Source organism: Harpegnathos saltator, unplaced genomic scaffold (assembly GCF_003227715.2).
Source record: "Harpegnathos saltator strain DR-91 unplaced genomic scaffold, Hsal_v8.6 scaffold682, whole genome shotgun sequence".
NCBI classification, from domain to species: Eukaryota; Metazoa; Arthropoda; class Insecta; order Hymenoptera; family Formicidae; genus Harpegnathos; species Harpegnathos saltator.
The window spans coordinates 179,254-206,690 of record NW_020230518.1 but is presented as its reverse complement, the minus strand read 5'-3'; the positions used below and the strand labels follow the sequence as shown (position 1 = coordinate 206,690).

Here is a 27,437-nt window from a genome sequence, read left to right as displayed (position 1 = left end):
GCTGAAATGTAATATCATGCCAAGTAGCAACAAATAGAATGAATCGTTGATGATTTCGATGGATCTATAATAATTATTAACTCTTAAAATACATTGTAATTTTACACTATACGAAAGTTTGCCATTGTTTACACAATTTCCAATTATACATATAGCCTTGATGATTTTGTGTACCTGATTAAGCGGATGTGATCCTGGACATTGTATTTAAAAACTGAATCAAAGTTTGTATATCGTTCCATATGTGTCAATCGGATATGCAGGTTCTCCATCTGGCCATATATGTGCAAGACTAATAGCCCGAGAAAATGGTCGATTGCATAATAGGAGACACATGTTATGAACAAAGCAACTCCTTGGGCCACAACCGTCAATTCGAACTGCGGGCTTTTGGAAACGTTGTGTAAATAATATGTTTGTACCATCAAAGGTTTACCAGAGTCTGTCAGATTCGTCACGTGTCTGAGAGTCAGTTCAAAATATATAAGAGTGAAACAAACTATCATTGGAATGAATGGCAGGAGACATCCACATATAGCGATTATACGACTGATCTTTGCAAGCCTTAGCATAACGTTCCTCTCCTCTTTTATCTTTGGTTTCATCCAGTCTGTCGCGATCATATCAATTAGAGGCGCTAAATCTTTAATGTGCAATAATTAATGTTTTCAATGATACTTTCGAGAGTTCGAATAATTGAGCGAAAGGTTAAGCAAAATACTCGGAGTATATTAAATTCTGTTAAATGTACCTTTTTGTTTGTACCTTATAATAAAAACTTTGTATAGAGCAATGAGCAGGGTTAGACTGTATATCAAATTATCTATCATTAGCATCATGTTGCCCCATATTTTTATTAGCGATGCAAAAGTTGGTATTGTCAGTATGAAAAGCATTATGATAATGCTGCACAATAGCCGAAATTTCGATTTTATGGTCTCATGAGGATCTCGATTGTCCGGTGGCCACAATCCGATGATTTTCAACATGAGCCGATTTAGACCAATCGCCCACTCCAAATCTATCATCAAAAACTTTCACTTGAATCTCGTTTTATTCTTTAACAATATTCTCTAACGATAATCTTAAATGTACAGTTTCAATATAAATATGAAAATATGTTATTCATATCGAAATAAAGGAAAATGGATCACACGAACATAAATGCCATATTTTACCAATTAAAAATAATAAAATAATAGAAAATCACTTTATCTGTAAAAGAGATGTCTCTATAATAATTTCTGTGATATGGGCATGAAACAATTAGCCATTAATTCCTATTGTGCTTAATTCCATCGAACGAGTTATATTGATAAAATTCATACATGAAATTATACAAACGTGCATTTCAGATCAATCGAAGAAGAAATAAATGAAACATAAAATATAACATAGTAATTTTAAATTGGAAGGTAATCGACGTAAATTAAAAACTGTGGATTGATAGCCGAAAGTGTCACCATTGTATCCGGTTGAATGTTCCATGTCCAAGGCCAAAGGAGTACTGTCTCTTATCATCCATGAAGGACGATCTGACTTGTACGAAGCATATCTAAGACATAATTCTCCAAACGCAAAAGTTCTATTGCATTATCGTACATATTGTGAGAACCAAAATGTGTGTGACGTGCAAGAGCATGCATTCTCATCTTGTTGATGTACTTTGTTAGGCAAAGTGGTGAGTAAATAAATTATGATCATGAAAATGTATAATGGTCGCAGAAAGTCCATCGCTTTTATTAGTTCGTGTTCTTTTTCTCTTTAGCATCACAACATTCATTTATAGTTGTGATCACGTATATGTAAACTTTTTTACTCAACGATACATTGCGAAAAAGGGACGGCACTAAGAGAACTTTATGGTAAGCGTGAGAAATATGGAGTATGTGGATATTTTTTACATTTGGGGAAAAGTTAGTCCAATGGAAGGAGAACAAGTTATCATCGGTTGTGTAGAGCTCTTGCATTATTAATCATTCTTTAGTCGCATGATCAGTTCTCGCGGGCAGTTGAATTGCGGCAGTTTAAGGAGGAAGATAAAGTTGGTGGTTTTCTATGACAACTTCCTTTTTCTGCTTCTTTAATTTGAAAACTGTGCGGAAATAAGACATTTATATCGCGATGAAAACAATCGTAAAGCACGAATGTACAAAAATTCTGAGATGAAAAAATTTTATACGATAGGCACAATGGAAATAATATAATACTGAGGGAACAACTGGTCTTTATATAAATCTGTATATGATAGAATGTAATACTATAATTTCATAATAGTTTTTCGTCTGGTTCGTGATCTATCACTTGTCAAGAACACAATCTTTTTTTTTTATATCCTGTCATTAATTCTTGTACTTTATTTTCTTAATTATTTCTATTTTTATAATAAGTCAATAATAAATACATGTATATTTTGATAAAGAATATGTATATATGTATGTGCAAATAAATTGTCATATTTAATTATTTGATAATCATTTTAGTAAATGATTGTTGAATTTGAATACAAAATTTTTATTATCACTGTTAATCTTGATTCGCAAGCAAGACTGATATATAACCTGCAGATGTTTTCAACAACTGTAACAGTTTTAAAAGGAATACAAATATATATATATAATATTATTAGCGTGAAAAAATTGTGATACGTGTTTAATATTAGTGACAATTTTATTGCAGCATTGCATTGTTTTTATTAAATGTCGATACTTTGTAAGACAATTAGTAATTAATTAAATTTAATCACTAAGATAAGAATTCCAAATATCACGTAAAACATGATAACTTATCACGTTGGTCTCGCATAACTTACGTTGCAAAACGTTGCCATCGTCATGGGAAATGTCTTCCCAGCCGTGATGTACAGTGGTTTGCTTGCGCGCAACATTATTAAAATTAAGCTCCTCGCTGCTTTTGGATCTAAAGTGTACCACGCATATGCGTATGCGGCACGATGAATCTTTTCACACTGGACAAATACAATTATCCATTACATATGAGGAATAATGCATAATATTCACTTTTTGAAAAACTTTAGCGAAATATATAAGCAAGGTCGGATTTGACAACATTACAATGGTGATTGAATACTCATTACTATACACAAGGTGTTAAGAAATTTTTATGATCATAGAAGTAGATGAATTCGCAATCGCATTAACGTAAGTATTAACGGGCATTTTTTTACTTGCGTCACAAGAGTTTCGCCAACGGCGCAGTAAAGGCACATATGCAATAAAATGGATATGGCGGCTCCACCAAACCAAATTAATTGCATAAATGACAATTGGCTGTCATCATTAAGAACCTATATAGTCATAATTGCAACATGTTTTGGTTGTTTGATTCAGGTTGATGATCAGATAAATGATTCGTTACGAGCTATCATCTCGAGGATAACAACTTGTAACGAGTAAATGGGTCCATTGTGTAGACTCTAATTTTATATCGTCTGAAGCTTATATGACATAACATATGTATAATACGTTGCTGGTAGAAAATTGCTAACAAAATTGTTAAGTAACGTTATGTAGTGTCCATAATTGTCCATAATTACTGTAAATTATGAATAAGTATATGTAATGATTTACTGTTAACAGCATAGTAAGATAATTGTTGACAGCGGCTGATAATAGCTCATGTAAGAATCTCGTTAATTGTGTACTCTTGTATAGAAATATTTTCTACTTACATTAATTATGAAAAATCCTAGTAAGCAGAATATTATACCGAAATATAATACTATGGCAATCAGTAATAAATCGAATGAGTCGTCGATGATTTGAATGGATCTGCAACAGTTACCGACACATAAAATACAATGTAATTGTATGAAGATTTACGATTATTCGCACAATTTTCAAATTAGACGTATAAGCAAGAAGATCTATCTTCGCTACCTGATTAAGCGGCTGTGATCCTGGACATTATATTTCAAAACTGAGTCAAAGTTAGTATATCGCTCCATATGTGTCAGTCGAATATGCAAATTCTCCATTTGGCCATATACGTGCAAGACTAATAGTCCGAGGAAATGGTCGATCGAATAATAAGAGATACACGTTGTGCACAGAGCAATTCCTTGGGCCAAAAGTGTCATCTCGAACTGCGGACTCTTGGAAACGTCATGCAAGTAATATGTTTGTACCACCAAGGGTTTACCAGGATCTGTCAGATTCGTCACGTGTCTGAGACTCAGTCCAAAATATGCAAGAGTAAAACAAACTATCACTGAAATAATTGGCAGCAGCCATCCATATATTGCGATAATGCGACTGATTTTTGCGACTCTTAGCATGGTGTGTCTTTCTTCTTTCGTCTTTGGTTTCATCCAGTCTGTCGCGATCATGTCAATTAGAGGCACTAAATCTTTAATGTGCAGTAATTAGTTTTGATATGTGAATGATACTTTTGCGAGTTCGAGTAATTGGGCAAAAAATTAAGCAGAATTCTCGGAGCATAATATTTTGTTAAATATACCTTTTTGTTTGTACCAAATCATGGTGACTTTGAATAGAGCAATCACCAGAGTTAGACTGTATATAAAATTATCTACTATTAGAATCATATCTCCCCATACTTTTATCAGTGATGCAAAAGTTGGTATTGCCAGTATAAACAGCATTATGATAATGCTGCACATTAGCCGAATTTTTGATTTTATCGTTACATGGGGGTCTTGATTATCCGGTGGCCATAATCCGATGATTTTCAACATGAGCCGATTTAGACCAATCGCCCATTCTAAATCTATCATCAAAACTTTCACTTGAGTTTCACTTTATGCTTTAATAATAATTTTAAATATACGTAGTTAATAATAATTTTGAATACAAGAACTAAAATGTATTATTCATATTGGAATCAAGAAAAAATGGGTTATACGAACATAATTATTAAATTTTTCAATTACAAATAATGAAATAATAATGAAATAACGAAATAATAAGAGATTATTTCGTCATACAAAATTGAGATGTCTATTAGAATTTCTGTGATATTGCACGAATCAATTAATTTTTGTAGTGCACAATTCCATCGAACGAGTTGTGTTGATAACATTCATACGGAATAACAAACGTGCATTTTAAAATCAATCGGAGAAGAAATAAATACAACATAAAATAATATATTGTAATACATAGTAATACATAAACATAATAATTTCAAATTGGAAGGTAATCGACATAATTAAAAACAGTGGATTGGTAGCCGAAAATTCCACCATTGTATCCAGTTGAATGTTCCATGTCCATGGCCAAATGGGTACTGCCTCTTATCAGCCATAAAGAGCGATCCGAAGCTTGCACGAAGCATTATTACGATGCATGCCTAAGACGTAATTCTCCGAACGCAAAAGTTCTATTACATTATCGTATATATTGTGGGAATCAAAATGTGCGTGACGTCCAAGAGGATGTACTATCATCTTGTTGACGTACTTTGTTAGACAAAAGTATGGGTAAATAAAGTATGATCGTGAAAATGTGTAATGGTTATAGAAGGTCCATCGGTTTTATTAGTTCGTGTTCTTTTTTCTTTCGGCATCACGCGTTCATATATGCTGACGATCACGCACATATAAACTTTCTCACTCAATGATAGATTGCGAAAAAGTGGCGGGACTAAAAGAGCTTTTACGGTAAGGGACATGTGAAGTTTGTGGAATTTTTTACAACTGAGGGAAGTTTGTCCAGTGGAAGAAGAACAAGTTGTGATCGGTTGTGTAGAGCCCTTGCATTATTAATGATTCTTTAGTCGCATGATCAGTTTCAGCCGGCAATTGAATTCAGGCAGTTAGAGAAGGATAAAAGTTGATAGTTTTATAGGATGACTTCATTTTCCTGCTTCTTTAATTTGGAAACTATGCTGGGACGGACAATTATATTGAGATAAGAACAATCGTAAAGCCATGAATGAATTGAGATATAACTTTTATACGATAAGCACATTGAAAATAATCTAAATCTGATGAGACAACAGGTCTTAATATAAATTTGTATATAAAAGAATGTTATACTGTAGTTTCGTAGTAGTTTTTCTTTAGGTTTGTGTCAAGAATTCAAGCTCTTTTGATATCTTGATTAATCGTGGTTCTCCATTTTCTTAATTCTTTTATTTTTATAATAAATCAATAATAAATACATATATATTTTGTCAAAGAATATCTATATATGTATGTGCAATTTACTTGTGATATTTCATTATTTGAGAATTATTTTAGTAAACGACTGTTAAAGTTTGAACACAAGGTTCTTATCATCACCGTTAATCTTGATTGGCAAGCAAGACTGATATATAACCTGCTGATGTTTTCAACAACTGCAACAGTTTTAAAAGGAATATAAATATATATGCAATGTTATTAACGTGAATAAATTGTGATACGTGATTTGATATGAGTCATAATTTTATTATAGCATTGCATTGTTCTTATTAAATGTCGATACTTTATAAGACGATTAGTAATTAATTGAATGTAACCTTTAAGATAAGAATTCCATGTAACACGCAAAACATTATAACTTATCACTTTAGTCTCGCATAACTTACGTTGCAAAACGTTGCCATCGTCATGGGAAATGTCTTCCCAGCCGTGATATACAGTGGTTTGCTTGCGCGCAACATTATTAAAATTAAGTTCCTCGCTGCTTTTGGATCTAAAGTGTACCATGCATATTCGTATGCGGCACGATGAATCTTTTCACACTAGATAAAAGAAATAGCTATTATATATGAAGAATAATGCATAATATCAATTTTTTGAAATATTTAAGCGAAATATATAAATTAGGTTGGTTTATATTCCTATAGTGAATACGCATTACTGTACATAAGGTACATAAGGTGTTAAAGATATTATATTCGACCGTAGAAGTACAATCTACAATGACATTAACGCGAATATTAATAGGCACTTTCTTACTTGCGTAACGAGAATTTCGCCAACGACGCAGTAAAGACACATATGCAACAAAACGGATATGATAGTTCCAACGACACAAACTAATTGCATAAATGGTAATTGGCCGTCGTCATTAAGAACCTAGATAGTCACAATTGCAACATATTTTGGTCGTTTGATTCAGGTTGATGATCAAACAAATTATTCATTACGAGCTGTCGTTTCGAGGATAACAACTTGTAACGAGTAAATGGATCCATTGTGTAGACTCTAACTTTATACCGTCTGAAGCTTATGCGACATAACATATGTATAATATGTTGCTGGTAGAAAATTGTCAACAAAATTGTTAAGTAACGTTATGTAGTGCGCGAATTGCCCACAACTACTGTAAATCATGAATAAGAATACGTAATGATTTACTGTTAACAGAATAGTAAGATAACTGTTGACAGCGGCTGATAATAGCTCGTGTAAGAATCTCGTTAATTGTGTACTCTTGTACAGAAATATTTTCTACTTACGTTAATTATGAAAAATCCTAGTAGGCAGAATATTATATCGAAATATAATATTATGGCAATCAGTAACAAATCAAATGAGTCGTCGATGATTTGAATGGATCTGCAACAGTTATTGACATATAAAATACAATGTAATTGTACGGAGATTTACGATTATTTGTACAATTTTCAAATTAGACGTATAAGCAAGAAGATCTATCTTCGCTACCTGATTAAGCGGCTGTGATCTTGGACGTTGTATTTCAAAACTGAATCAAAGTTCGTATATCGCTCCATATGTGTCAGTCGGATATGCAGATTCTCCATTTGGCCATATACGTGCAAGACTAATAATCCGAGGAAATGGTCGATCGAATAATAAGCGATACACGTTGTGCACAGAGCAATTCCTTGGGCCAAAAGCGTCAATTCGAACTGCGGGCTCTTGGAAACGCCGTGTAAATAGTACGTTTGTACCATCATCGGTTTTCCAGGGTCTGTCAAATTTGTTATGTATCTGATAGTCCGTCCAAAACATGGAAGGGTGATACAAATCATTGTTACAATGAACGGCAGTAGCCATCCATATATAGCGATCATACGACTGATGTTTGTAAGCTTTAACATAACATCCCGCTCCTCTTTTATCTTTGGTTTCATCCAGTCTATCGCGATCATATCAATCAGAAGCACTAAATCTTTAATGTGTAGTAATTAACGTTTAGATATGTGAATGATACTTTTGCGAGTTCGAGTAATTGGGCAAAAAATTAAGCAGAAATCTCGGAGTATACTGTTCTGTTAAATATACCTTCTTGTTTGTACCAAATAATGAAAACTTTGAATAGAGCAATCAACAGAGAGAGGCTGTATATCAAATTATCTATCATTAGCATCATGTTGCCCCATATTTTTATTAGCGACGCAAAAGTTGGTATTGTCAGTATGAAAAGTATTATGATAATGCTGCACAATAGCCGAAATTTCGATTTTATAGTCTCATGAGGATCTCGACTGTCCGGTGGCCACAGTCCGATGATTTTCAACATGAGCCGATTTAGACCAATCGCCCACTCGAAATCTATCATCAAAAACTTTCACTTAAGCCTCATTTTATTCTTTAACGATAATCTTAAATGTACACTTTCAATATAAATACAAAAATATGTTATCTATATCAGAATAAAGGACAATGGGTCACGAATGTAAATGCCATACTTTTCGAATTAAAAATAATGGAATAATAAAAAATCACTTTCTTATCAAATTAAAGTGTCTCTATAATAATTTCTGCGATATTGCACAAAACAGTTAGCCATTAATTCCATCGAACGAGTATATTGACAAAATCCAAACACGATATTACAAACGTGCATTATATATACCGAAGAAGAAATAAATAAAATATGCCATATAACATAGTAATTTTAAATTTGAAGGTAATCGACGTAATTAAAAACTTGATAGTCGAAAGTGCCACCATTGTATCCGGTTGAATGTTCCATGTCCAGGGCCAAATGTGTACTGTCTCATGTTATCCACGAAGGACTATTTGACTTGTACGAAGCATATATAAGACATAATTCTCCAAACGCAAAAGTTCTATTATATTATCGTGTATATTGTGGGAATTAAAATATTCGTTACGTCCAAGAAGATGTACTATCACCTTGTTGACGTACTTTGTTCGACAAAAGCGTGGATAAATAATTTATGATCGTAAAAACGTGTAATGGTCATAGAATTGGCATTACACGTTCATATATGTTTGCGATCACGTACATATAGACTTTCTCTTTCAACGATATATTGCGAAAAAGGTGCGGGACTAAATGAACTTTATGGTAAGGGACATGTAAAGTTTGTGGATGTTTTTTACAACTGAGGAAAGTTAGTCCAATGGATGAAAAAGTTGTGATAGAGTTGTGTAGAGGCCTTGCATTATTAATGATTCTTTAGTCGCACGATCAGTTCCAGCCGGCAGTTGAATTCAGGCAGTTTGAGGAGAAGGATAAAAGTTGATAGTTTTATAGGACGACTTCATTTTCCTGCTTCTTTAATTTGGAAACTATGCTGGGACGGGACATTTATATTGAGATAAGAACAATCGTAAAGCCATGAATGAATTGAGATATAACTTTTATACGATAAGCACATTGAAAATAATCTAAATCTGATGAGACAACAGGTCTTAATATAAATTTGTATATAAAAGAATGTTATACTGTAGTTTCGTAGTAGTTTTTCTTTAGGTTTGTGTCAAGAATTCAAGCTCTTTTGATATCTTGATTAATCGTGGTTCTTCATTTTCTTAATTTTTTTATTTTTATAATAAATCAATAATAAATACATATATATTTTATCAAAGAATATCTATGTATGTATGTGCAATTCACTTGCGATATTTCATTATTTGAGAATTATTTTAGTAAACGACTGTTAAAGTTTGAACATAAGGTTCTTATTATCACCGTTAATCTTGATTGGCAAGCAAGACTGATATATAACCTGCTGATGTTTTCAACAACTGCAACAGTTTTAAAAGGAATATAAATATCCAATATTATTAACGTGAATAAATTGTGATACGTATTTGATACGAGTCATAATTTTATTATAGCATTGCATTGTTCTTATTAAATGTCGATACTTTATAAGACGATTAGTAATTAATTGAATGTAACCTTTAAGATAAGAATTCCATGTAACACGCAAAACATTATAACTTATCACTTTAGTCTCGCATAACTTACGTTGCAAAACGTTGCCATCGTCATGGGAAATGTCTTCCCAGCCGTGATATACAGTGGTTTGCTTGCGCGCAACATTATTAAAATTAGGCTCCTCGCTGCTTTTGGATCTAAAGTGTACCACGCATATTCGTATGCGGCACGATGAATCTTTTCACACTGGATAAAAGAAATAGCTATTATATATGAAGAATAATGCGTATTATTCATTTCTTGAAATATTTAAGCGAAATATATAAATAAGGTTGGTTTATATTCCTATAGTGAATACGCATTACTATATATAAGGTGTTGAAGATATTATATTCGACCGTAGAAGTACAATCTATAATGACATTAACGCGAATATTAACGGGCACTTTCTTACTTGCGTAACCAGAATTTCGCCAACGACGCAGTAAAGACACATATGCAACAAAACGGATATGATGGCTCCAACGACGCAAACTAATTGCATCAATGGCAATTGGCCGTCGTCATTAAGAACCTAGATAGTCACAATTGCAACATATTTTGGTCGTTTGATTCAGGTTGATGATCAAACAAATTATTCATTACGCTGTCGTCTCGAGGATAACAACTTGTAACGAGTAAATGGATCCATTGTGTAGACTCTAACTTTATACCGTCTGAAGCTTATGCTACATAACATATGTATAATATGTTGCTGGTAGAAAATTGCCAACAAAATTATTAAGTAACGTTCTATAGCGCAAATTGCCCACACTACTGTAAATTATGAATAAGAATACGTAATGATTTACTGTTAACAGAATAGTAAGATAACTGTTGACAGCGGCTGATAATAGCTCGTGTAAGAATCTCGTTAATTGTGTACGCTTGTACAGAAATATTTTCTACTTACGTTAATTATGAAAAATCCTAGTAGGCAGAATATTATATCGAAATATAATACTATGGCAATCAATAACAAATCGAATGAGTCGTCGATGATTTGAATGGATCTGCAACAGTTATTGACATATAAAATACAATGTAATTGTATGAAGATTTATGATTTTTTGCATAATTTTCAAATTAGACGTATAAGCACGAAGATGTATCTTAGCTACCTAATTAAGCGGCTGTGATCTTGGACATTGTATTTCAAAACTGAATCAAAGTTCGTATATCGCTCCATATGTGTCAGTCGGATATGCAGATTTTCCATTTGGCCATATACATGCAAGACTAATAGTCCGAGGAAATGGTCGATCGAATAATAAGAGATACACGTTGTGCACAGAGCAATTCCTTGGGCCAAAAGCGTCAATTCAAACTGCGGGCTCTTGGAAACGTCGTGTAAATAGTATGTTTGTACCATCATCGGTTTTCCAGGGTCTGTCAAATTTGTTACGTATCTGATAGTCCGTCCAAAACATGGAAGGGTGATACAAATCATTGTTGAAATGAACGGCAGGAACCATCCATATATAGCAATCATACGACTGATATTTGTAAGCTTTAACATAATATCCCGCTCCTCTTTTATCTTTGGTTTCATCCAGTCTATCGCGATCATATCAATCAGAAGCACTAAATCTTTAATGTGTAATTAATGTTTAGATATATAAATGATACTTTTGCGAGTTCGAGTAATTGGGCAAAAAATTAAGCAGAAACCTCGGAGTATATTGTTCTGTTAAATATACCTTCTTGTTTGTACCAAATAATGAAAACTTTGAATAGAGCAATCAACAGTGAGAGGCTGTATATCAAATTATCTATCATTAGCATCATGTTGCCCCATATTTTTATTAGCGACGCAAAAGTTGGTATTGTCAGTATGAAAAGCATTATGATAATGCTGCACAGTAGCCGAATTTTCGATTTTATGGTGACATGAGGATCCCGATTGTCCGGTGGCCACAATCCGATGATTTTCAGCATGAACCGATTTAGACCAATCGCCCACTTTAAATCTATCATCAAAAACTTTCACTTGAGTTTCACTTTATTCTTTAATAATAATCTCAAACACAGTTTTAATATAAAAACCAAAATATGTTATTTATATTGGAATAAATAGAAATGGGTTACACGCATGTAATTATTAAATTTTTCCAATTGGAAAATTTGAAATAATAAAGGATCATTTCGTTTTACAAAATTGAAATGTCTCTATAATAATTTCTGTGATATCGCACGAATTAATTTCTATAGTGCTCAATTCCTTCGAACGAGTTGTATTGATAATACGCGGTATGACAGACGTGCATTTTAAGATCGATCGGAGAAGAAATAAATAAAATATAAAATATAATATAGTAATTTCAAATTGGAAGGTAATTAGTGTAAAAAAACTGGATTGCTAGCCGAAAGTGGCACCATTATATTCGTCTGTACGTTCCATGTCCACGGCCAAATGGGTACTGTCTTTTATCATCCATGAAAAACGATCCGACTTGTACGAAGCATTATTGCAACGTATGCCTGAGATGTAAGTCTCCAAAAGTTCTATTGCATTATCATACATATTGTAGGAATCAGAATGTGCGTGACGTGCAAGAGGAGGTATCATCTTGTTGACGCACTTTGTTAGGCAAAGTGGTGGATAAATAAGTCCTGCACACATAAATTGGTCATAGAAGGTTTATCACTTTTATTAGTTCGTGTTCTTTTCCTCTTTAGTATCTCACATATATTTATGGTTACGATCACGTGTGTGCAAAGTTTTTCGCTCGACCATACATTGCGAAAAAGGAACGGCGTTAAGAGAACTTTGTAGTAAGTGTGGAAGGTGTGTAGTTTGTTGATATTTTTTACAACTGAGGAAAGTTAGTCCAGTGGAAGACGTACAAGTTGTGATCGGTTGTGTAGAGCTCTTGCATTATTAATGATTCTTTAGTCGCATGATCAGTTTCAGAGGGCAGTTGAATTCAGGCAGTTTGAGAAAAAGGATGAAGTTGATGGTTTTCTAAGACAACTTCGTTTTCCTGCTTCTTTAATTTGAAAACTATTCTGGAGCGGGACATTTATATTGAGATGAAAATAATCGTAAACCATGAATGGATTGAGATAGAACTTTTATACGACAGGGACATTGGAAATAGTCTAAAAGCGATGAAACAACAGATCTTCATATAAATCTATTTATAAAAAAATGTAATACTTACATTGTAGCTTCGTACTAGTTTGTCTTTAGGTTCGTGACCTTGTCAAGAACTCAATCTCTTGTGATATCCTGATTACGTTCCTTACTTTATTTTCTTAATTTTTTCTATTTTTACAATAAGTTAGTAATAAATACATGTATGTTTTGTCGAAGAATATGTATGTGTGTATGTGCAATTCAATTGTCATATATCATTATATGATAATTAATTTGACTAAACATTCGCTAAAGTTTGAACATAAAGTTCTTATTACCACCGTTGATCTTGATTGGCAAGCAAGACTGATATATAACCTGTTGATGTTTTCAACAACTGCAACAGTTTTAAAAGGCATATAAATGTACTTTTGATATGATGCGTGAATAAGATTATGATATGTGTTTGGCATTAATCATAATTTTATTGTAGTATGACATTCTTTTTATTAAGTGTCGATACTTTGTAAGACGATTAGAAATTGATTAAGTTTAAGATTGATTAAGATATAATTATTAAGAATTCCGAGTAATGCGTAAAATATAGTAACACTTTGCTTTCGTGTAACTTACATTGCAAAACGTTGCCATCGTCATAGGAAATGTTTTCCCAGCCGTGATGTACATTGGTTTGCTTGCACGCAGCATTATTAGAATTAAGTTCCTCGCTGCTTTTGGATCTAAAGTGTACCACGTATATTCGTATGCGGCACGGTGAATCTTTTCACACTGAACAAGTGCAATGCTATTATATATAAGGAGTAATACATAATATCCATTTTTTTCTTATTTTAAGCGAGATATATAAGTAAGGTTGGTTTTTGGCAACATTACAATGGTGATTGAGTATTTATTACTTTACAAAAGCAGTTAAGGAAATTATACTTGATCATAAAAATAGATGAATCTGCATTGGTGTTAAAACGAGAATCAAAGGGCACTTTCTTACTTGCGTCACGAGAGTTTCGCCAACGACGCAGTAAAGGTACATGTGCAACAAAAATGATATGGTTGCTCCAACGAACCAAACTATTTGCATAAATGACAATTGACCATCCTCATTAAGAATCTAGATAGTCATAATTGCAACGTGTTCAGGTTGATGAAAAGGCAAATGATTCGTTACGAACTGTCATCTCGAAGATAACAACTTGTAACAAATAAATGGATCTATTGTAGACTCTAAAGCGGGAAGCACACACTCTTACATAAAGGCATAATGCATAACGCATGAGGAAATAAACCAATCAGAATCCTCATTTCTATTGCCACACTTGAGATGAAAGACTCTGATTGGTCCATTTCCTTATGCGTTGTGCATCATGTCTTTATGTAAGAGTGTGTGCTTCCCGCTTAACTCTATATCGACTGAACGTTATCACACGTTACATAACATGTGTATGATGCTGGAAGAAAATTGCCTACAAAATTGTTAAGTAACATTCTATAGTGCGCAAATTGTTCGTAACTACTGTTAATTATGCACAAATATATGTAACTATTTACAGTTTAGTAAGACAATTGTTGATAATGACAGATAATTATTTGTAAGATTTTGTAAATCGTGCACTCTTGCCATATTTTCTACTTACGTTAATTATGACAAATCCCAGTAGACAGAATATTATGCCAAAATATAGTATTATGACAAGTAGTAACAGGTCGAATGAATCGTCGATGATTTCAATGAATCTGCAACAGTTACGAACTTATAAAATACATTTTAATTGTATGAGGGTTTACAATAACCCGCACAATTTCCAATCAGACGTACAAGCACGAAGATGTATCTTAGGTACCTCATTAAGCGGCTGTGATCCTGAACATTATATTTCAAAACTGAATCAAAGTTAGTATATCGCTCCATATGTGTCAATCGGATATGCAGATTCTCCATTTGGCCATATACATGCAAGACTAATAATCCGAAAAAGTGGTCGATCGCATAATAAGAGATACCCGTGATAAAAAGAGCAATTCCTTGGGCCAAAAGCGTCAGTTCGAATTGCGGGCTCTTGGAAACGTCGTGTAAATAGTATGCTTGTACCATCAACGGTTTTCCAGGATCTGTCAAATTTGTAATGTGTCTGATAGTCCGTCCAAAACACGTAGGGGTGAAATAAATTATTCCTGAAATGAACGGCGGGAGCCATCCATATATAGCGACCATACGACTGATTTTTGCGAGCCTTAGCATAACGTCCCGTTCTTCTTTCATCTTTGGTTTCATCCAGTCCGTCGCGATCATATCAATCAGAAGCACTAAATCTTGAATGTGCAATAATTAGTGTTTTCGATACTTGAATATTACTTTCGCAAGTTTTAATTGAGTGAAAGATTAAACCATATTCTCGGAGAATACTATTCTGTTAAATGTACCTTCTTGTTTGTACCAAAGAATACAAACTTTTAATATAGCGATCGACACCGGTAGGCTGTATATCAAATTATCTACCACTAGAGTCATGTCGCCCCATACTCTTATCAGTGATAAAAAAGATGGTATTGCCAGTACGAAAAGTAACATGATAACGCTGCACAATAGCTGAATTTTCGATTTCATGGTCATATGAGAACCTCGATTATCCGATGGCCATAATCCGATGATTTTCAACACGAGCCGATTTAGACCAATTGCCCACTCTAAATCTATCATCAAAAACTTTCATTTGAGCTACACTTTATTTTTTAACGCTAATCTTATATGTACAGTTTGAATATAAGAACTGTAATATATTATTCACATTGGAAAAAAGGAAAATGGATCACACGAACGTAAATGTTATGTTCTTCCGATTAAAAATAATGAAGTAATAAAAGATCATTTCCTCTAGCAAAATTGGGATATTTGTATAATTTTTTTGATGATATCGCACGAATCAATTAGCTATTAATTACGGTTGAACTTAATTTTCATCGAACGACTTATATCGATAAAGTCCATATGCGGATTCACAAACGAGCATTTTAAGATCGATCGGAGAAGAAATAAATAAAATATAAAATATAACATAATAATTTCAAATTGGAAGGTAATTAGTGTAAAAAAACTGTGGATTGCTAGCCGAAAGTGGCACCATTATATCCGTCTGTACGTTCCATGTCCACGGCCAAATGGGTATTGTCTTTTATCATCCATGAAAAATGATCCGTCTTGTATGAAGCATTAGTACGACGCATGCCTGAGATCTAATTTTCCAAACGCGAAAGTTCCATCGTATTATCGTATACCAATATTGCGGGGACCAGAATGTGCGTGACGTGCAAAAGAAAATGCTATCATCTTATTGACGTACTTTGTTAGACAAAACGGTGAATAAATAAATTAGGGTTGTGAGAACAAATAATGATCATTGAGAGTTCGTCGCTTTTATTAGTTCGTGTTCTTTTTCTCTTTGGTATTACACGTTCATAAAAATTTGCCATCACGTATATGCAAACTTTTATGCTCGACGATACATTATGAAAACGAGGCGCGACTAAGAGAACTTTATGGTAAGCGTGGGACATGTGGAGCATGTTGATATTTTTTACAGATGAAGAAAGTTAGTCCAGTGGAAGATGGACAATGGAAGTTGTCTTCGACTGTGTAAAGCGCTTGCATTATTAATGATTCTTTAGTCGCATGATCCATTTCAGCGAGCAGTTGAAATGCGGCAGTTTAAGGAGGAGGATAAAGTTGGTGGTTTTATAGGACGACTTCATTTTCCTGCTTCTTTAATTTGGAAACTATATGGGATCGAGACACTTATATTGAGATGAAAACAATCGTAAACCGTGGATGGCTTGAGATAGAACTTTTATATGACAGGCACAATAGAAATAGTCTAAAATTGGTGGAACAACAGGTCTCGGTATAAGTTTGTATGTAAAAGAATGTAATATTGTATTCTTGTAGTAATTAGTTTTTAGGTTCATGACCTTTGTCAAACATTCAAATTTTTTTTAGTATCTTGATTAACTTCGATTCTTTATTCTCCTAATTACTCCTATTTTTTACAATAAATTAGTAATAAATACATGTATGTTTTGTCAAAGAATATGTACGTGTGTATGTGCAATTTAGTTGTCATCTTTCATTATTTAATTAATTTTAGTAAACTGTTGTCAAAATTTAAATACAAAAATCTTAATGTCGCTGCTAATCTTGATTGGCAAGCAAGACAGATATATAACCTGTTGATGTTTTCAACAACTGCAACATTTTTTAAAAGACATGTAAATATATATGCAATATTATTTGTGTGAATTGTAATACGCGTTTGACATTAGTCATAATTTTATTGTGACGTTGCATTATTTTTATTAAGCGTCGGTACTTTGCAAGACAATTAAAAATTAATTAAATTTAATTATTAAGACAAGAATTCCAAGACAAGTAAAACGTAAAACATAATAACGTGGTTAATTTCAGTTTTGTGTCTTATAACTTACGTTGCAAAACGTTGCCATCGTCATGGGAAATGTTTTCCCAGCCGTGATGTACAGTGGTTTGCTTGCACGCAGCATTATTAGAATCAATTTCCTCGCTGATTTTGGATCTAAAGTGTACCATGTGTAATCGTATGCGGCACGATGAATCTTTTCACACTGGACAAATACAATAGCTATTATGTATGAAGAATAATGCGTAATATACACTTTTTGAGAAATTTAAGCGTAATATATAAGTACCATCGGTTTTTGGTAACATTACAATAGTGATTGAACACTCATTATTACTATACGTAAGGTATTAAAGAAATTACACTTGATCCTATAAGTAAACGAATCTGCATTGGTATTAAAGCGAGTACTAACGGGCACTTTCTTACTTGCATCACGAGAGTTTCGCCAACGGCGCAGTAAAGGCCCATATGTAACAAAACTGTTATGGTTCCTACAGCGAACCAACCTAATTGCATCAATGATATTTGACCGTTGTCATTAAGAATCTAGATAGTTACAATTGCAATTTGTACAGGTTGATTGACTTATGTAGGTTAGAAGAATATGTTGATGTTCAGGCAAATGATTTGTCACGAGCTGTCGTCTCGAAGATAACAGCTTGTAACGAGTAAATGGGTCTATTGCATAAACTCTAATTTTACATCGTCTAAAACCCACGTTACATAATATATATATAACATTAGGGGAAAACCGCTAACAAAATTGTTAAGTAACGTTCTACAACTCGCAAATTGTTAACAACTACTATAAATTATACACAGGTATATGTAACGGTTTACTATTAACAGTTTAGTGAGATAATTGTTAATAATTGTTTGTATTAGGATCTTGTTAATTATGTACTTTTGTACAGAAATATTTTCTACTTACGTTAATTATAAGAAATCCTAATAGACAGAATATTATGCCGAAATATACTACTATGACAAGTAGCAACAGGTCGAATGAATCGTCGATGATTTCAATGGATCTGCAACAGTTATTGACTCATAAAATGCAATGTAATTGTATGAAGGTTACCAGTTATTCGCACAATTTCCAATTAGACGTACAAGTTCAAAAATATATCTTAGGTACCTGATTAAGCGGCAGTGATCCTGGACATTATATTTCAAAACTGAATCAAAGTTAGCATACCGCTCCATACGTGCCAATCGGATATGCAAGTTCTCCATTTGGCCATATACATGCAGGACTAATAGCCCGAGGAAATGGTCAACCGCATAAAAAGAGATACACATTATGAACAAAGCAATTCCTTGGGCGAAAACCGTCAATTCGAACTGCGGACTCTTGGAAACGTTGTATAAATAGTATGTTTGTACCATCAAGGGTTTACCAAGGTCTGTCAGATTAGTCACGTGTCTGAGAGTCAGTCCAAAATATGTAAGAGCGAAACAAACTATCATTGGAATGAATGGCAGGAAACATCCACCTATAGCGATCATACGACTGATCTTTGCGAGCCTTAGCATAACGTCCCGCTCCTCTTTCATCTTTGGTTTCATCCAGTCTGTCGCGATCATGTCAATCAGAGACACTAAATCTTGAATGTGCAGTAATTAGTATTTTAATACTTGAATGGTACTTTTGCAAGTTTTAATTGAATGTAAGATTAAACCATATTCTCGGAGAATACTACTCTGTTAAATGTACCTTCTTGTTTGTACCAAATAATGCAAACTTTTAGTATAGCGATCGACACAGGTAGGCTGTATATTAAATTATCTACCATTAGAATCATATCGCCCCATACTCTTATCAATGATAGAAATGATGGTATTGCCAGTATGAAAAGTAAAATGATAATGCTGCACAGTAGCCGAATTTTCGATTTTAACGTCTTATGAGGATCTCGATTATCCGGTGGCCACGAGCCGATGAGTTTCAACATAAGTCGATTTAGACCAATCGCCCACTCTAAATCTATCATCGAAAACTGTCACTTGATTCTCATTTTATTCTTTGACAATAATCTTAAATATATAATTTGAATATAAATGCCAAAATATATTATTCATATTGGTATAAAGGAAAATGAGTGTCACGAGAACGTAATTATTAAATTATTCCAATTAAAAATAATGGTGTAATAAAAGGTCCTTTTTTGTCTTACAAAATTGAGATGTCTCTGTGACATTGCACGAATCAATTAGCCATTAATTGCTATAGTGCTGAATTCCATTGAACAAGTTATATTGATAAAGTTTATACGTGGATACACAAATGAGCATTTTAATATCAGTCCGAGAAGATATAAATAAAACATAAAATATAATACTAATGATAATTGGTATTAGTAGTAATAGTAAATAGTAAACATGAGTAATAGTAAACATAGTAATTTCAAATTGGAAGGTAATCGATCTAATTAAAAAAAACTGAATTAATAGCCGAAAGTGGCACCATTATATTCGACCGAACGTTCCATGTCCAGGGCTAAACCAGTTCTGTTTCTTATCATCCATGAAGAGTAGCCCCACTTGTACGTAGCATTATTATGACGCATGCCTGAGACGTAATTCTCCAAACGTAAAAGTTCTATCGTATCATCGTATATATTGCGGGAACCAGAATGTGCGTGACTTGCAGAAGGTACTATCATTTTGGTGACGTACTTTGTCAGACAAAGGGGTAAATAAATAAGTTATGATCGTGAAAACGTGTAATGATCAACGAGGGTCTGTCGCTTCTGTCTGTTTCTTTTCTCTTTGGTATCACATATTCATATATGGTTGGGATCACACGTGTCAACATTTTTGTACGACGATACATTACGTGAGAAAGGCGGGAGAGAAATTTGTGGTAAATGTGGGATGTGTGGAGCATATTGATATTTTTTACAGCTGGGGAAAGTTAGTCCAATGGAAGAAGAACAAGTTGTCATCGGTTGTGTAGAGACCTTGCATTATTAATGATTCTTTAGTTGCGTGATGAGTTTCAGCGGGCAGTTGAATTGCGGCAGTTTAAGGAGAAGGATAAAGTTGGTGGTTTTCTGGGACGGTGCTTTCTTCGTTTTTCTGCTTCTTTAATTTGGAAACTAGGCACTTATGTTCCGTCTAAAATCGATCTAAAACCGATGTACCATAGGTCGCAGTATTTGTATGTAAAACAATGTAATATTATAGTCTTGTAGTAGTTTATTTTTAGGTTCATGATCGTGTCAAGAACACAAAAATCTTTTTTTATATCCTATTAATTCCTATTCTTTGTTTTCTTAATTTTTTTCTATTTTTACAATAAATTGGTAATAATTACATGTATGTTTTGTCAAAAAATATGTGTATGTTTATATGGAATTTAATTGTCACATTTTATTATTAGATAATAAATTTTAGTAAACAATTGTTAAAATTTAAACACAGAGTTCTTAATATTGTTGTTAATCTTGCTTGGCAAGCAATACAGATATATAACCTGTTGATGTTTTCAACAACTGCAACATTTTTAAATTTAATATACATTCGTATGCTACATAATTATTAGCGTGCACTGAATAAAATAGTAATACGTGTATGGCATTATTATAATATCGTTGTGATATTGTTTTGTTCTCATTAAATTACGATACTTTGTAAGACGATTAGGAATTAATTGGACTTAATTATTAAGACAAGAATTCAAAATGACACGTCAAACATAATAACGCGTTAGATTTGTCTCTTTAACTTACGTTACAAAACGTTGCCATTGTCATGGGAAATGTTTTCCCAGCCGTGATGTACAATGGTTTGCTTGCACGCAACATTATTAAAATTAAGTTCCTCGATGCTTTTGGATCTAAAGTGTACCACGTGTAGTCGTATGTGGCACGATGAATTTTTTTACACTGTGGATAAATGTAACAGCTGTTATATATAATATAACTTATATATTTCGCTTAAATTTTTCAAAAAGTGTATATTGTGCTTTACTGCTAATATATTAGGTGTAATGTATAATATAGACTTTTTGAGAAATTTAAGCGAAATATATCAGATTGTCTAAAAAGTACTGAGCTTTTTGCGCACGAGATAGCGTTAGTGTCCCAAATCTCAGGGTATATGAGTCGCAGCAGGTTAGACCTAATGTCATTTTGATAGCTGATAGTTGAAGCTAGTAGACGTACAAAAAGTGTTCGAATTCTTATAATCAGACGTAATCAGACGTATTGTGTCGTAAAGATGAATGAAGTTTCCGCAAAACTGCGCTATATTTTACAATTTTATTTCGATAAAGGCGTAAATGCTGCGCAGGCCCGTGAAGAAATTTGTACTGTTTATGGGCAAGATACGTTATCAAAAGCAACAGCCAAAAGATGATTCAGTCGCTTTCGTCCTGGAAATTTCGATGTCCAAGATGCTCCTCGCAGACCAATCACAGAAGAAGTGGATGATATTCTGGCAAAAGTCGAGCAAGACCGGCATGTGAGTAGTCACGACATCGCCAGTGACCTAAACATTACCAAACAGTGTTAAACCATTTGGAGAGAGCTGGCTATAAAAAGAAGCTCGATGTTTGGGTGCCATATGATCTGACTTAAAAAAATTTACTCGATCGAATTTCTATTTGCGAATCTCTACTGAAACGTAACGAAATCGAGCCATTTCTAAAGCGGTTGATCACGAGTGATGAAAAGTGGATAACCTACAACAATTTGCGAAAAAGATTGTGGTCGAAGCGAGGAGAAACTCCACAGTCTGTAGCAAAGCCCACACCGACGCCCAGGAAGATTATGCTGTGTGTTTGGTGGGATTGGAAGGGCAACGTGCATCACGAGCTGCTGCCGCCAGGCAGAACGATAGACTCGGACCTATACTGTCGACAATTAGCGCGATTGCACCTAGCAATTCAAAAGAAACGGCCAGAACTGGTCAATAGAAAGGGTGTCGTATACCACGCTGACAATATCAGACCGCATACTTCTTTAACGACCCGTCAGAAATTGAGAGAACTTGGCTGGGAGGTTTTAATGCATCTACTGTATAGCCTGGCACCGTCAGACTATTATTTGTTTCGGTATCTGCAGAACTCCTTGAGTGGTGTTAAGTTAGTTTCGAAAGAGGCCTGTGAAAACCACGTGTCACAATTTTTTGACCAGAAACCACAGCAGTTCTATAGCGATGGAATTATGGTGTTGCCGGAAAAAAAGGTCATCGAACAAAATGATGTATATGTGGTTTCATAATGTTATTTTCAAATAACAATAAATGTATTCTCAATTTTGATCTCCAAAGGCTTAATACTTTTTAGACAACCTAATATAATATAATATAAGTAACACTGGTTTTTGGCAACATTACAATGATGATTGAATATTCATTACTGTGCATAAAGTGTTAAAGAAATTATATTTAATCACAGAAGTAGATAAATCTGCATTGGCATTAAAGCGAGTACTAACAGACACTTTCTTACTTGCGTCACAAGAGTTTCGCCAACGGCGCAGTAAAGGCCCATATGTAACAAAATTGTTATGGTTGCTGCAACGTACCAACCTAATTGCATCAATGACATTTGACCGTCGTCATTAAGAACCTAGATGGTCACAATTGCAACTTGTTCAGGTTGTGTCAATTGATTCGTTACGAGCTATCGTCTCGAAGATAACAACTTGTAACGAGTAAATGGATCCATTGTGTAGACTCTAACTCTATACCGTCTGAAACTCACGTTGCATAACATATATTAGGTGTATAATATAATTCTCGGCTTTTTTGGCATAATTTTGATATTCATTTATAAAAAAAACGAATAATTACCTACTCTTCAAGGTAATCTCTCTCACTTTCTACGCATTTCCGCTATCTGTCAGATAACTTTTGAATACCATAGGATGGTGGTTTGGACCGAATACTCATACAGCACAGAAAGTTGTAGCATCATTGCTGCAACGTTGCAACAATATTGCAATGTGGCAGCAACATCGCGGCAATGTTGCTGCATCTTTTGTGCTATATGGATAAAGTCCTCTATGCTTTTTTCGATTTTCTCGGGAGATCGAAAGTGCGAATCGGCCAGGTGATGCTGTAGCGACCGGAAAAGGTAATAGTCTGAAGGAGCGAAGTCTGGAGAATATGCCGCATGAGAGAGAATTTTCCAACCCAAGTTGAAAATAATTTCCATCGCTTTCTTCGTGCGTGGCCGCGCGTCGTCGTACAACAAAATCATCTGCCTATTTCCATTACCGGTAAAAAGTCTTTTCGTCAATCGCGTCACTTAATTTTATCATTTACTCCTGGTAACGTTTAAAGTTTAGAAGTTTCATTAGGTTTGAGAATTTTATAATAAATAACATCTTTAAAATCCCATCAAATACACAATATTTTTTTCAAGTGAATGTTTGGTTTCGCAGTGCTTGTTGATGGTTGACCCGGATGAACCTATGACTTTTGTCTCTTAGGGTTGTCATACAATACCCATTTTTCATCCCCAGTCACAATTTTATGCACACAGTCCTTTTGTTTAAATCGTGACAGCAGAGGTATTGTTGTGTCACAATGTCGAATTTTGTTTTCAGGAATAAGGTTGTGAGGAATTCAACGACCTTTCTTCTGTACTTTTCCGAGTTTCTTTAAATGTATAGAAATAACTGGTTGAGTGACTCCCAGTTCTTCAGCAAGCTCCTTTTGCGCTTAACAAGGATTTTTGTTGAGTAATTCTTCTAATTCCTTATCTTCAATTTTTCGTGGTTGCCTAGGGCGTTCTTCATCCTGGAGATCTAAATTTCTATCTTGGAACTTCTGGAACCACTTTTTACACGTGCTGTAGGACACAGTATTCTCGCTCAAGGCCGAACAAATAATTTTTTGTGCTTCTGTAGCAATTTTTTAAGTTGGAATCCGAAAAAGAGGCAGTGCCTCAGGTGTGGCTTTTCGCACGACATTGCTTTTACTGCTGTTTTTTGAGGTTATATCAATAGTACCATTAATTATTATAGCTCGTTTTAAAGCCTAGAGATGGCGCTTTAAAACGACTGTTAGGCGGGAAAAAAATTCAATTTGAACAGATGCTGTAGTCGATTTAATGTAAGGGCCAAGAATTATTTTATACACTTAATATAACGCTGGGAGAAAATCGTCAACAAAATTGTTAAGTAACGTTCTACAATGCGCAAATTGTTCACAACTACTGTAAATACTGTAATACAAGTATACATAATAATTTACTGTGAACAGTATAGTAAGGTAACTGTTGATAACGATAGATAACTATTTTGTGTAAGAATCTTGTAAATCGTGTCTTCTTGCAAGAGAATATTATCTTGTAAGAGAATATTATCTACTTACGTTAACTATGAGAAATCCTAGTAGGCAGAATATTATGCCGAAATATATTATTATGACAAGTAGCACTAGATCAAATGAATCGTTGATAATTTCAATGGATCTGCAATAGTTATTAACTCATAAAACATAATATAATTGTATGAAGGTTTACAATTGTTGGCACAATTTCAAATTAAACGTATAAGCACGAAAATTTATTTTAGCTACCTGATTAAGCGGTTGTGATCCTGGACATTGTATTTCAAAACTGAATCAAAGTTAATATATCGCTCCATATGTGTCAATCGAGTATGCAGGTTCTCCATTTGGCCATATATATGCAAGACTAATAGCCCGAGGAAATGGTCGATTGCATAATAAGAGACACATGTTATGAACAAAGCAACTCCTTGGGCCACAACCGTCAATTCGAATTGCGGGCTCTTGGAAACGTTGTGTAAATAGTATGTTTGTACCATTAAAGGTTTACCAGAGTCTGTCAAATTCGTCACATGTCTGAGAGTCAGTCCAAAATATATAAGAGCGAAACAAACTATCATTGGAATGAATGGCAGGAGACATCCACATATAGCGATTATACGACTGATCTTTGCGAACTTTAGCATAACGTCCCGTTCCTCTTTCATCTTTGGTTTCATCCAGTCTATCGCAATCATTTTAATCAAAGACACTAAATCTTTGATGTGCAGTAATTAGTGTTTTGATACGTGAATGATACTTTTGCGGGTTTTAATTGAGTGATTAAGCCAAATTTTAAGTCAAATTTTCGGAGTATACTATTCTGTTAAATGTACCTTCTTGTTTGTACCAAATGATGAAAACTTTGATTATAGCAATCGACACAGGTAGACTGTATATCAAGTTGTCTACCACTAGTATTATGTCGCCCCATACTCTTAACAATGATAGGAAAGATGGTATTGCCAGTATGAAAAGTAAAGTGATAATGCTGCACAATAGTCGAATTTTTGATTTTAATGTCTCATGAGGATCTCGATTGTCCGGTGGCCACAAACCGATGATTTTCAACATGAGCCGATTTAGACCTATCGCCCACTCTAAATCTACCATCGAAAACTTTTATTTGAGCCATACTTTATTCTTTGACAATGATCTTAAATATACAGTTTGCATATAAAAGCCAAAATATATTATTTACATTGGAATAAAGGAAAATGAGTCACACGAATGTAATTATTAAATTGTTCCAATTAAAAATAACGATATAATAAAAGATCATATTTTTTGTCTTACAAAATAGAGACATCTCTATAATAATTTCTGTGACATCGCACGGATCAATTAGCCATTAATTGCTATAGTGCTGAATTCCATCGAACGAGTTATATTGATAAATTTTATGGATACACAAACGTGCATTTTAAGATCTACCGGAGAAGAAATAAATAAAACATAAAATATATTATAGTAATTTCTAATTGGAAGGTATTCGATGTAATTAAAAAAAACTGTGAACTGATAGCTGAAAGTGGCACCATTATATCCGTCCGAACGTTCCATGTCCAGGGACAAACGAATACTGTCTCTTATCATCCATGAAGAACTATCCGACTTGTACGAAGGATTATTACAACGCATGCCTGAGACGTAAGTCTTCAAACACAAAAGTTCTATTGTATTATCGTACATATTGCGGGAACTAGAATGTGCGTGACGTGCAAGAGGGGTACTATCATCTTGTTGACGCATTTTGTCAGACAAAGGGGTCAGTGAATAAATTATGACAGTGAGAACGTGTAATGGTGATCAAGGATCGGTCGTTTTTATTAGTATGTGCGCTTTTTCTCTTTGACACTTTTTCGCTCGGTAATACACTACGAAAAAGGGACGGGACCAAGAGAACTTTATGGTAAGCGTAAGATGTGTAGAGTATGTGGATATTTTTTATATCGGAGGAAAAGTTAGTCCAATGAAAGAAGAACAAGTTGTCATCGGTTGTGTAGAGCCTTTGCATTATTAATGATTCTTTAGTCATATGATCAGTTCCAGCGGACAGTTAAAGTGTGGCAGTTCAACGAGGAGGATAAAGTTGATGGTTTTCTAGGACACTTTCGCTTTCTTGCTTCTTTAATTCCAGAAATATACGGAAACAAGGCACTTGTATAGAGATGAAAATAATGGAAAACCATGAATGGCTTGAGATAGTACTTTTACATGATAAGCGCAATGAAAATAGTTTAATATTAATGGGACCATAAGTCTTGCTATGAATCTGTATGTAAACGAATGTTATAATTGTGGTCTCGTACTAGTTTGTCTTTAAGTTTGTGGTGATAACTAATAAAATTGTGATACGTGTTTGTCTTTAGGTTTGTAAACTTGTCAGGAACTCAAACACTTTTAATACCCTCGTTAATTCCTGTTCTTTATTTCCTTAATTATTTCTATTTTTACAATCAATCAGTAATAGATACACATATATTTTGTCAAAGAGTATGCATATATGTATGT

General features: G+C 34.0%; 7 protein-coding genes across 13 annotated transcripts; all 7 read right to left on the bottom strand.

Moving 5' to 3' along the window:
- Positions 1-143: 143 nt before the first annotated feature.
- LOC105180781 (uncharacterized) lies at positions 144-2,341 on the bottom strand. Its single transcript, XM_025305238.1, has 3 exons — positions 1,464-2,341; positions 752-1,021; positions 144-643 (listed from the first exon to the last, which is right to left on the bottom strand). Exons 1-3 carry the CDS (start codon positions 1,519-1,521, stop codon positions 144-146), a joined length of 828 nt encoding a protein of 275 aa, XP_025161023.1. The 5' UTR covers positions 1,522-2,341.
- Positions 2,342-2,451: 110 nt separating this feature from the next.
- Positions 2,452-5,375, bottom strand: LOC105180782 (odorant receptor Or2-like). Its single transcript, XM_011137064.3, has 7 exons — positions 5,225-5,375; positions 4,480-4,749; positions 3,900-4,368; positions 3,692-3,791; positions 3,188-3,307; positions 2,813-2,968; positions 2,452-2,580 (listed from the first exon to the last, which is right to left on the bottom strand). Exons 1-7 carry the CDS (start codon positions 5,253-5,255, stop codon positions 2,527-2,529), a joined length of 1,200 nt encoding a protein of 399 aa, XP_011135366.3. The 5' UTR covers positions 5,256-5,375; the 3' UTR covers positions 2,452-2,526.
- An 806-nt stretch (positions 5,376-6,181) lies between these two features.
- LOC105180783 (odorant receptor Or2-like) lies at positions 6,182-9,689 on the bottom strand. Its single transcript, XM_011137065.3, has 7 exons — positions 8,888-9,689; positions 8,219-8,488; positions 7,637-8,105; positions 7,429-7,528; positions 6,926-7,045; positions 6,553-6,708; positions 6,182-6,321 (listed from the first exon to the last, which is right to left on the bottom strand). Exons 1-7 carry the CDS (start codon positions 8,910-8,912, stop codon positions 6,268-6,270), a joined length of 1,194 nt encoding a protein of 397 aa, XP_011135367.2. The 5' UTR covers positions 8,913-9,689; the 3' UTR covers positions 6,182-6,267.
- Positions 9,690-9,798: 109 nt separating this feature from the next.
- LOC105180778 (odorant receptor Or2-like) lies at positions 9,799-12,130 on the bottom strand. The gene is made up of 6 exons (XM_025305217.1): positions 11,810-12,130; positions 11,231-11,699; positions 11,023-11,122; positions 10,525-10,644; positions 10,161-10,316; positions 9,799-9,934 (listed from the first exon to the last, which is right to left on the bottom strand). The coding sequence occupies exons 1-6, from the start codon at positions 12,084-12,086 to the stop codon at positions 9,881-9,883; spliced, it is 1,176 nt and encodes a 391-aa protein (XP_025161002.1). The 5' UTR covers positions 12,087-12,130; the 3' UTR covers positions 9,799-9,880.
- A 128-nt stretch (positions 12,131-12,258) lies between these two features.
- LOC105180784 (odorant receptor Or2-like) lies at positions 12,259-17,308 on the bottom strand. 4 transcript variants are annotated; one of them, XM_019840335.2, is made up of 8 exons: positions 16,326-17,308; positions 15,628-15,897; positions 15,421-15,516; positions 15,048-15,315; positions 14,841-14,940; positions 14,198-14,317; positions 13,822-13,977; positions 12,259-13,585 (listed from the first exon to the last, which is right to left on the bottom strand). In XM_019840335.2, the coding sequence occupies exons 1-8, from the start codon at positions 16,426-16,428 to the stop codon at positions 13,523-13,525; spliced, it is 1,176 nt and encodes a 391-aa protein (XP_019695894.2). In that variant the 5' UTR covers positions 16,429-17,308; the 3' UTR covers positions 12,259-13,522. The 4 variants fall into 4 exon arrangements, with proteins under 4 accessions (XP_019695894.2, XP_019695893.2, XP_025160997.1 ...); XM_019840334.2 differs by having other exon boundaries at positions 15,048-15,516; XM_025305212.1 differs by lacking the exon at positions 16,326-17,308 and having other exon boundaries at positions 15,048-15,516; positions 15,628-15,998.
- A 47-nt stretch (positions 17,309-17,355) lies between these two features.
- LOC105180785 (odorant receptor 43a-like) lies at positions 17,356-19,693 on the bottom strand. 2 transcript variants are annotated; one of them, XM_019840345.2, is made up of 6 exons: positions 19,354-19,693; positions 18,775-19,243; positions 18,568-18,667; positions 18,063-18,182; positions 17,683-17,838; positions 17,356-17,443 (listed from the first exon to the last, which is right to left on the bottom strand). In XM_019840345.2, exons 1-6 carry the CDS (start codon positions 19,628-19,630, stop codon positions 17,390-17,392), a joined length of 1,176 nt encoding a protein of 391 aa, XP_019695904.2. In that variant the 5' UTR covers positions 19,631-19,693; the 3' UTR covers positions 17,356-17,389. The 2 variants fall into 2 exon arrangements, with proteins under 2 accessions (XP_019695904.2, XP_025161001.1); XM_025305216.1 differs by lacking the exon at positions 17,356-17,443 and having other exon boundaries at positions 17,756-17,838; positions 18,049-18,182.
- Positions 19,694-19,771: 78 nt separating this feature from the next.
- LOC105180787 (odorant receptor Or2-like) lies at positions 19,772-27,388 on the bottom strand. 3 transcript variants are annotated; one of them, XM_019840330.2, is made up of 7 exons: positions 26,462-27,388; positions 25,760-26,029; positions 25,173-25,641; positions 24,966-25,065; positions 23,095-23,214; positions 21,371-21,526; positions 19,772-20,756 (listed from the first exon to the last, which is right to left on the bottom strand). In XM_019840330.2, exons 1-7 carry the CDS (start codon positions 26,673-26,675, stop codon positions 20,664-20,666), a joined length of 1,422 nt encoding a protein of 473 aa, XP_019695889.2. In that variant the 5' UTR covers positions 26,676-27,388; the 3' UTR covers positions 19,772-20,663. The 3 variants fall into 3 exon arrangements, with proteins under 3 accessions (XP_019695889.2, XP_025160996.1, XP_019695890.2); XM_019840331.2 differs by lacking the exon at positions 19,772-20,756 and adding an exon at positions 20,968-21,133; XM_025305211.1 differs by lacking the exon at positions 26,462-27,388 and having other exon boundaries at positions 25,760-26,179.
- Between the last annotated feature and the right edge of the window lie 49 nt (positions 27,389-27,437).